Here is a 9,485-nt window from a genome sequence, read left to right as displayed (position 1 = left end):
GCTCTGTAAAGTTCTACTGGTATTGCTGATAACACTGGGTTCTATTAGGTTCTATTGGTATTAGAATAAGACACAAAGACTGAGAGGAATCACAGATCCTGGTTCTTCAGTGTGTCCGAGGAGCTGATGTCAGTTTGAACTCATCCTCTCTCTGTCGGTTCCTTTTTGAATTTGGAACAATTTAAATTAGATTAGGTTTTTGTCTTGTTCATTTTATTTTGACAGAACGTTTCCATCAGAGGCTGCAGACTTCACCTGATGGTGGCGCTACAACAAACAACTGAATTTGAGTGATTTGACAACCAAACAAATTCTAAACAGCTCAGTGAGTGAAGTTTGTTAAATCTCACCAGGCTGAAGTGTCCTTCAGAGGGTCTGGAGCCTCAGCTTGAGAAACACAGCAGGTGGTGTTTGTAGTTTTCAGTATGACCAGCAGAGGGCAGCACGTCTCCTCCAGACTCCTCCAGATTTCCTGTCAGCCTTGTAATTTGAATGTTAGCGAGGACAGAAGGTAAAGAGGCGACAGAGTGAAATGTGAACCTTTAATCTTTAGTGCAGTTTAACAGGTTTAACTTTACAGACTCAAAGAAAAACTAACACCAAACAACTGGAATCATGCAGGTCAGAAAAACAGCTACACAACAAATTAACACAATGAGAACCACAGTCATATTAATAATAATAATAATAATAATAATAAATATACACAGTCACACTCACACGAGGTCAGCTGAGATCTGAGTACCAAAAACTGTAACAAAGATCATAAATACAGACGGGTCAGTTTGAATGGCTTCAGTCTGAGGGGGGAGGAGGAAGGAACATCAGATCCTGATCCAGAGTCTCTTCCACAGTCTGACTCATTTATGTTGAATAATAAATGTAAACACTAGTCGTGACCTTTGACCTTTCAGACACATAGAAAGACTTTTTATCATATCTGTAAAGTTTTAGAGGAGCAATCTGGGTTACTGTACGATCATCAGATCATCAGAGCTCTGGATCCACTCTGGACCTGCTCTGACAGCCCGGTCCCTTTAGAACCGGTCTAAGAACTCAACACGTAGAAACATCAAACACTGGACAGGAACCTGAGCCATGCTCAGAATCACAGCCACCTGCGAGACGACGAGCAGGGACAAGCAGCACAGAGGAGTCTCCAAGGTCAACAGGTGAGAGGGTCAGGTCAGAGGGTCAGGTGAGCAGTGGAGGCAGCTCAGATAGCTGTGACATCAAACCTCTATGATTCTGATGTTGTGCTTCATTTTCAATATCAACACACAAACACAAACTGGATCATTATGATTGATCATAGCTGATCAATAACCAGGTGAGGACCTGTCAGCAGGAAGGTGATGACAAGTATCTGCAGGTGTGTTACTGTAATGACCTCACACTCTATGACTCATATTACTGATCTGATTTTACCAAGCTTCACAGGGAACTGAACACAATAATCTAAAGAGTGTGATGTTTATGTGTCGCAGGTTTACAACAGAGGACAGAGGACAGAGGACAGGTGTGTCCACTGATCTCCAGGTGAAAACGAATAAAAGCTCAGGAAGAAAAAATCTTTGATGAACAGTTATCTGTGGCTACCTCCACTGGTCACATGACCTTCGTCTCTCTCATCACTTCCTGTAACAGACCAGCAAGGGGAAACGGGGGACCATTTAAAGTGTCACACTGGACTAGAACTCCCGACAACCACAGTTCAGAGTTTAGCAATGGAGGGAACCTTCAGTTTGTTCTGTCCGTTTACAGTCGTACCAGGAGGTCAGTGTTCAGGAAGTTGTACCTACGAGCAGGACGTCTGCCTGCAGAGAGAGGGGGAGCATTTTAACGGACGGACCGGAGCAACAACAAAGGAGAGTTATCATAGAAACATCAGAATCCAATCAGTGACATCACTCCCCTCAGTCTCTGATTGGTCGGATTGTCTCTTAAAACACTGCGGGCGGAAACCTGCACTAACAACTAACATCCTAACAGGTGTTAGATTATAACTAGCTGACGTCCAGTCTGAAGTGTTAGCATGTTGGCTAGCTGTGTAACATTTGAAACGTAGGGACAAGGTAATGTTACTGTAAGCCAGTCAGTTATCATGTTGGCGTACTGTGGGTGTAGGAAGGGTAGTGTTAGCAGTATTAGCCAGGTCAGCTAGCATGTTAGCTAACTTTAACTGTTGGGTGGGGGTGGTATTGGTAGTGTGTCAGTTAGCATGTTAGCTAACTTTAGCTGTTGGGTGGGGTTGGTATTGGTAGTGTGTCAGTTAGCATGTTAGCTAACTTTAGCTGTTAGGTGGGGGTGGTATTGGTAGTGTGTCAGTGAACATGTTAGCTAACTTTAGCTGTTAGGTGGGGGTGGTATTGGTAGTGTGTCAGTGAACATGTTAGCTAACTTTAGCTGTTAGATGGGGGTAGTATTGGTAGTGTGTCAGTTAGCATGTTAGCCCTGCAGGTTAGCCTGTTAGCAGAGCAGCAGCAGCTCGTCGTCGCTGCTTTCCGTCTTGCCTGTGGCCTCCAAACAGATGTCAGGGATCTGCGCCGTGTGGACCATCCCACAGTGTTCGCAGGGGCCGTCCCGCCCTCCGCGAATGCCGTTTCCTCTGTGATGACGAGGGGCGTGGCCTGCAGTGGAAGAGGGGTGTGGCTCCAGGAGCGGTTGTTGGACGTCGCTGACCAATGAGGAAGAGGAGTCGGAGTCGGACACAGGGATCAGGAGCTCCACGTCTTCTTCTTCTTCTCTGCTCCCGCGGTGCTCAACAGCATCGGGCCCGCCTCTTCCTGTCTCCAGCTGGTGGAGCGGGCTGTGATTGGTCCAGATCTGGTTCTGCTGGTTTTGACCGGCTCTGGTCAGGTTCCTGGCAAGACGGTGCAGGTTCTGGGCCAGACGGTGCAGCGCGGAGGTGGGCGGGGCCTGGAGCTCCGAGGCGTTGCTGTGACACTCAGGGTCTGGGTTGGACGCTGCCATGGTGATGGGACTGGAGGGGGACAGGACCTCTCTGGGCTGGTCGCGGCATCGATCTCGGCCTGGTGCTGGAGTTTCAGGGGCTGCTGACGTCGTCACGGATACTACAGCCTCAACGGCAGCAGGGGGCGGAGTTTTATGGGGGAGGGGGGCGACGGGCCCGCCCACCGCGCCTGCGCCTCGCTCCCTCCCTCGCTCACCCTCTGTGTCCGTATCATCCGAGTCCGGAGACAGCAGGTCCGAACCAGAACTCCCGGTGCTCCCGGTGCCGGCGCTGTCCTCCAGATCGGCAGAGACCAGAGCCAAAGAACCCGACCGCCGAGACCGTGAGAAGGTGAAGAGCCGGCGCCACAGGTTGCTATGACGACTGGAGGACGGGAGTCTGAGGGAGGTGAAGCCGAGCTGAGAGCGAACAGCCAGGCGGAGATTTTCTAGGACGGATGCCTGAGGACAGACAGAGAGAGGAAAAATAAAATCATCAAATACAGTTTCTATTCTGAGGTTTACTCCCTAAAGGACACCTTTGTCTGACTCCACCCTTTGGATAGGCCAGTGTCCTGCAGGTGCAGGTGGTGGAGCTGCAGGTGTAGCAGTCTGAGGCAGTGAATGAATCTACAAACCCTCCTGATTTGTTTGTGTCTGAGCAGAGGATCTGATCAGAGAGTCCTGCTATGGAACATCTGTCCTGCACAGAGTGAAGGTATACCTCCACATTTAAACTAGTCCCAGGAGTAAAGGTTGTTTTATGAGGTCAGGTGTGTGCTAGCTCTGTTCACCTGAACATTTTAGTTACACCAATTAAAATCAGGCAGCAACTGCAGGTTTCATCGTTTGGTTTAAATATTAAAATCAGTGGTGTGGTCCTTTAAATCTGCAGCAAGACAGGGTGTATCTGTACCTGGCTCCCAGAGCACACTGGGAAATCCTCCACAGGTGGGATCAGTCCCTGGGCGATCAACTGACCATAAGAGGGTGGGGCTTCCCTCCTCAGCAGCTCCGCTTCCACTCTGGACAGCTGTGTCTCAAAAGACCTGAAACGACCAATCACAGAGCTCGACTCACTGACATTCAATAACCAAACAGAGGAGACGATGAGGTGTAGAGAAAACAGGGCGTGCTCACCTGCGCTCAAACATGCGCAGCGAGTAGAGTTTACAGGTGCAGCCAAGGGCAATGACGAGCAGGAGGCCACAGATCAGGCTGCCGATGACGGCAGCGGTGATGACTCTGGTGGGGACAATGACCGGACAGCTCTCCTCGTCGCTGCCGTCACCACAGTCGTCCTGAGCGTCGCAAACCCACGACTCAAACACACAGCGGTTATTCTGAAAAGGTCAAAGGTCAAACTGAAGTTACTCTGCACAGACTCAGACTGGTCTCTGGTCTCTGGTCTGATCGGTACCTTGCAGTGGAAGTTTCCCGGCTGGCAGAAGAAGCAGTTCTTCTCGTCTGACCCATTGGGGCAGCGGTTCTGGTAGTTGCAGCGGTCCGATCGAGGGTAACACGCTCCGTTCCTGGAACACGGGAACTCGTCCTCCTGACACGAAGAACAGTTCAGCTCGTCCCGACCGTTGGGACAGTGCCAGTACCCGTCACAGCGCTGCTGCTCAGTGAAACAGCCCCAGTTCCCCCCACAAGGAACCTCCCAGGGAAGGCAGAACCCATCCACCTTAACAACACAGAGACAGGTTAGACAGAATCTGTCCACCTTAACAACACAGAGAGAGATTAGACAGAATCTGTCCACCTTAAGAAGAAATGAAACTCACCTGGTAGGTGACGTTGAAGCCTCGGGCGGCATTGATCTTGTCGGCGTAGAAGTGAACTCGGAGCTGACCGGACGACGACACCACAGCGACCGGCGCTCTGGAGTCGAAGGCGGTCAGGACCCGGAGCAGACGACGAGGGTTCTCCTCCAGACCGTCGTAGACCTTCACATAGTCCCCGTACCCAGTCCCATCAAGTTTAAAGTCTGTGAACCTCAGGATGACCTGCAGGAGGAGGTGGGAGGAGTTAGTGAGCGTCAGTGGGAGTTGTGGCTGGGGCCTGAGGGAACAGGAAACTGGAAGCTGGGTTACCTTCCTGTGGTCTCCGGTGTCGATGAGCCAGGTGCAGTTACTTCCTGGTGGGTAGAAGTCGGGATAATTTGGAGAACTGAAGGAGCCGTAGAAGTTCCTCAGCCACTCTCCACAGGTCGGAACGTCACAGTCGATCTCATCACCGAGGTCCTGGAGGAAACAATGTTAACAGACAGGAGGAGACCTGTGAGACAGGTACAGGTACACCTGATCCACCCTGAGACTCTGAACCCTCTGGACTACGAATGGATCCTGGTCCATCTCAGTTCTTAGACCTCTGCAGTGTCAGACTCTCTCAGTAAATGTGTTGATCTGATGATGAGTTCATAGAACTGACTCTGATCTGATCTGATCTGGTCTGGTCTGGTCTGGTCTGATCTGATCTGGTCTGATCTGATCTGATCTGGGTCTGGGAGTCAATGGGTCAGGTCCAGGTGAAGTGCTACCTGGCAGTCGATGCTGCCGTCGCAGCGCAGGCTGTGTGGCAGGCAGGTGTAGATGCGAGTGTAGCGGGACAGGCAGGGGAACTGGTTCAGGCTGCAGGGCTGGAATGAGAAGGGGGAGTCCACACACAGCTCTTCGTCTGAGTTGTCTCCACACTCATCCATGGAGTTACAGCGCCACCAGTCCGGGATGCACTTCCCGTTGGAGCAGTGGAACTGGTCCACATCACAGCTGGACGCCTCTGGCTTACCTGCACGACAAAGTGAGATCAGGTACTGATTAGTTACCTGGAAACCTCTCTCCTCATCTGTTCAGGTTTCAGGAATCAGGATCTGGATCTGCTGAACCCTCACCGGTGATATAGGACAGTCTGAAGCCTTTCCCTGCCAGACTGTCATCAGAGTGGAAGTGGATCCAGACATGGTCCTGGGCGGAGATGTAGGGCGGCGGCAGAGAGGACCCACAGACCCGGAGTCCATCAAGACTCCTGTAGCTGCTGATGGACATCCAGTCTGAGGAACAGCGGTGAGAACCCTGCAGATCAAAGTCCTGGAAACTACAGAGGAGAAGGTCTGGTCAAAACCTGATTCTGTGAGGATACAACCATATATGTCCTGGGAGCAGCTTCCTGTGCTGTTGCCATGGTAGCAACCTGCTTTACCTGATGGTGATGGTGTCTCCAGGTCGAGCTCTGATGTTCCAGCTGCAGTTCAGTCTGGACGGATACTGGAACGGCCAACCAGGAGTGGTGATGATACCACTGGACGCCCTGAGGAGCTCGGCCATGTCGCTGCAGGCTGACAGACAGGCAGGTAGAGAGAGACAGGTAGAGAAAGACAAGTAGAGAGAGACAAACAATTAGAGACAGACCGGTGTTGTTAGCTTCAGACTGCAGGTGTTTGTGTCCCTGATGTGTCATCAGTGTGGTCGTGAACTCACCATTAGAAATTCCTGATACATAGACATTGTCGTTCCTCTGAGAGGCAGCAATGCACCCTGGGAAGACAGCAGAGGGTCAACAGGAGGTAAACAGGAAGTAGCCGACATCACCTATTTGTCTCTGCTAACACTGGAGCTACAACAAGCTAACAGCTGTTTATCACAGGAGAAGATGTTCCTCAGTCTCTTCATGTTAGCTTCAGCAGATAAAGTTAACTTCAACAGATAAAGTTAACTTCAGCAGCTTATGCTACATATGATTTGTGACTGAAGCTTGGAGCTGAGTCTGTACAGAGTCAATAACTACTATCACAAGCTGCAATGATCAACAGCATCAATCAGCTTTATAATTACATATAGGATATAACTGGGGAGGGGGTATTACAGCATCATAGGAGAAAATACTCAGTTACTGTGAAACAAAGAGAAGCACTTTCACAAACAACTGAAACAATTAATCAATTATCAATTATTAGTTTACACTCGGTCTTTGTCAATGGACTAATCGATTAATGGATTGATGGTTTGAAGCTGTACAGGTGTGTGAGAGCTGACCCAGAGTCGGTGAACTCACCTGACAGTGTGAACAGGTAGAGGATATACGCTGATCTGAGGGCCATAATGACCCGGATGTTCCCTCCTGCCGGGCTCATTAATGATGATGATGAAGGTCAGTAAACTGACAGCTGCATGTCAGCCACACAGTAAATAAAACTAATACACTGACGACTGATCTGAAACCCGTGTTACTGAGTTATCTGTTAGCTTAGCATCTGCTACACTCACAGTAAAACACTGATCTGCCTGCTAACTAATCTAACAGAGCTAACCCGCTCTCACATCATAAACCATCTGCTGCCGATGGAAACAAAGACAACTGACTCCCGCTGGCTAACATCTAACGTTAGCTCTGTTAGCTAAAACAACTGAAGCTTCATAGCAGCAGCTCGCTGCGGGAACGAGCTGTGTGGTGTGAACACAGCGATACATGATACGGGATATGAGTTAAATACCGACACACAAGCTAACAGGTTAAGTATCCACAACAACATGCAGCTAACTGAGTTAAATAAAGAGAAGTTAGCTTCCGGGCTAACCTGCTACTTCTACAAAAATAAATTAACCAGAAGCTAACAGCCGGAGCCCGGCTAGCGAGGCTAACATTAATAACACTGGCCCATTAGCTGGAACATGCTAACGGAGCTAAGCGGAGCTAGCCCGTCCTCCTCCACAACACCGAGGACATAAACTCTGGAGCGGGACAGCTAACCCGGGTTAATCAGAGCGCACCGGGTTAATCACAGCGAACCCGAGATAACTAAGAGGAGCAGGTGAGAGGTTAACGGTGCGAGCGTTTCTCCGTGTGTCGGTCTGACGACATCTTCACCGTCTGTGTTAGCTGTTAGCTGCTAGCCGTTAGCTTCGTGTCGGACTGAACAACAACAGTCTGCAGGCAGCAGAGTGAAGGCCCCGCCCCCGTGTGACGACACGAAATGTTTTCTTTCTGTTTTTTTCTTCTCATTAATCAACAATAATGTGAAGTCATCACACCTTCACAGACACTAATCAATATATGATGTTTTTCTGATCAATAAATAAATAAACTAAATATTTACTTTGAACTAATCAGTGACACAAACGGTTCATTCTCTGATTCTGTGAATTTAATTTCTCAGCTGTTTCAGTTTTAAAAATTAAAGATTTCAAACACATCGACCAAAAGATTCAAAATATTAAAGTTGATTTTTATTTAAATCTTGATTTGAACCAAAGAGGAAACAAACATTTCTCTGCAGTAAAAGTTAAAAGTATCAGGCTGTGAAGCTCTGATTCCCTCTTTTTGAGTTTGTATTAAAGTCACTGTGACTGCAGCTGTTCTCACAGTCTTTCTTCCTCAAAACAAAGTTCCTCATCCAGAAACTGCTGCTGAAAATAAAAGTCTAAATCTTAATGAACCTCCTGTTAAACATCCACAGACAGAAACAGATGGAAGTTCCTTCAGCTCCTAGTTCAGGTCTGTTAGCTGTTAGCCTAGTCTGTTAGCTGTTAGCTTAGCACAGCGCTCACGGGCAGTCAATCTGACATCAATGACCTCATGATGAAATAATTTAGAGCTGAGTTTACAGTATCTGACAAAGCTAACGCTAAGCTAACTGCTAATGGGTTTTTTTGACTGCAGCAGATGTGTGTGTTTACAGTGAGTAATGCAGAAGGAGTATGTGATGTAACCTCCACCTCCTCTAACCCCACCTCCTTATGGTTATGGATTTGCCAACCTGCAGGAGACAGAGAAAATAGAGACATGACAGAGGTTTCTCTCTGCAGGCTAAATCTGCTCTGAACTTCCTCTGCTTTTACTTTTCCTGTGTTCAAACACAAACTGAGTCAGAATCAACATGTGGAGGTGAAAAAGTCTCAGTTACTTACAGAGAATAGCTGCAGTTACACCTGCTGCCAGCCATCCTGCTGCTCCTCCTCCTCCTGCTCCTCCTCCCCCCTCTCCTCCACCTTCTCCTCCTCCTCCTCCTCCTTCCATGTTCATGTTAGCTCTCCATCTATCTATCTATCTATCTATCTATCTATCTATCTATCTATCTATCTATCTGTCTGTCTGTATAAACCCAGGTTTAACTAAACCATGTTCAGATTCATATTTCATCACAATATTTTCCTCACAGCCTGATGTCTGAAATACAGTACTCTGCTGTATTTTACCTGGTTCTGGTTCTGGTCGTGGTTCTGTTGCTGTGTCGACAAGCTGCAGTCTGAAGCCAATCAAATGACTTTGATGTGAAACTTATTTGCTTATCCTCATCAGATGACGCATGTAGAGAGACAGACAAAATCAATCTGGTCAAATCTGATTGTCTCTTCCTGTTGTCCAATCACAGTGAACGGATCAGATGAAGGTGTGTTTCTGTGGTAGAACAGGTTCTACTGAGTCTCTATTTATGTTTACATACAGACAGCTCCCTGTCGTTCTAGGGTCCTTGATGAGAATGAGTTGAGTTAGGAGGTGCTAGGTCCTTCAGAAGGTTTCAGGCGTTTTCTAAA

General features: G+C 48.3%; 1 protein-coding gene across 2 annotated transcripts; it reads right to left on the bottom strand.

The window, feature by feature from the left end:
• Positions 1 to 528: 528 nt before the first annotated feature.
• On the bottom strand, positions 529 to 7,924 carry lrp12 (low density lipoprotein receptor-related protein 12). 2 transcript variants are annotated; one of them, XM_018686598.2, is made up of 12 exons: positions 7,006 to 7,924; positions 6,432 to 6,488; positions 6,154 to 6,289; positions 5,846 to 6,048; positions 5,495 to 5,742; positions 5,049 to 5,198; positions 4,740 to 4,961; positions 4,373 to 4,639; positions 4,093 to 4,295; positions 3,869 to 4,001; positions 2,514 to 3,414; positions 529 to 1,817 (listed from the first exon to the last, which is right to left on the bottom strand). In XM_018686598.2, the coding sequence occupies exons 1-12, from the start codon at positions 7,082 to 7,084 to the stop codon at positions 1,759 to 1,761; spliced, it is 2,658 nt and encodes an 885-aa protein (XP_018542114.1). In that variant the 5' UTR covers positions 7,085 to 7,924; the 3' UTR covers positions 529 to 1,758. The 2 variants fall into 2 exon arrangements, with proteins under 2 accessions (XP_018542114.1, XP_018542115.1); XM_018686599.2 differs by having other exon boundaries at positions 529 to 3,414.
• Positions 7,925 to 9,485: the final 1,561 nt, after the last annotated feature.

Source organism: Lates calcarifer, linkage group LG3 (genome assembly GCF_001640805.2).
Source record: "Lates calcarifer isolate ASB-BC8 linkage group LG3, TLL_Latcal_v3, whole genome shotgun sequence".
In the NCBI taxonomy this organism is placed as follows: Eukaryota; Metazoa; Chordata; class Actinopteri; family Centropomidae; genus Lates; species Lates calcarifer.
The sequence above is the reverse complement of the archived record's forward strand: the minus strand, read 5'-3'. Positions and strand labels throughout refer to the sequence as shown.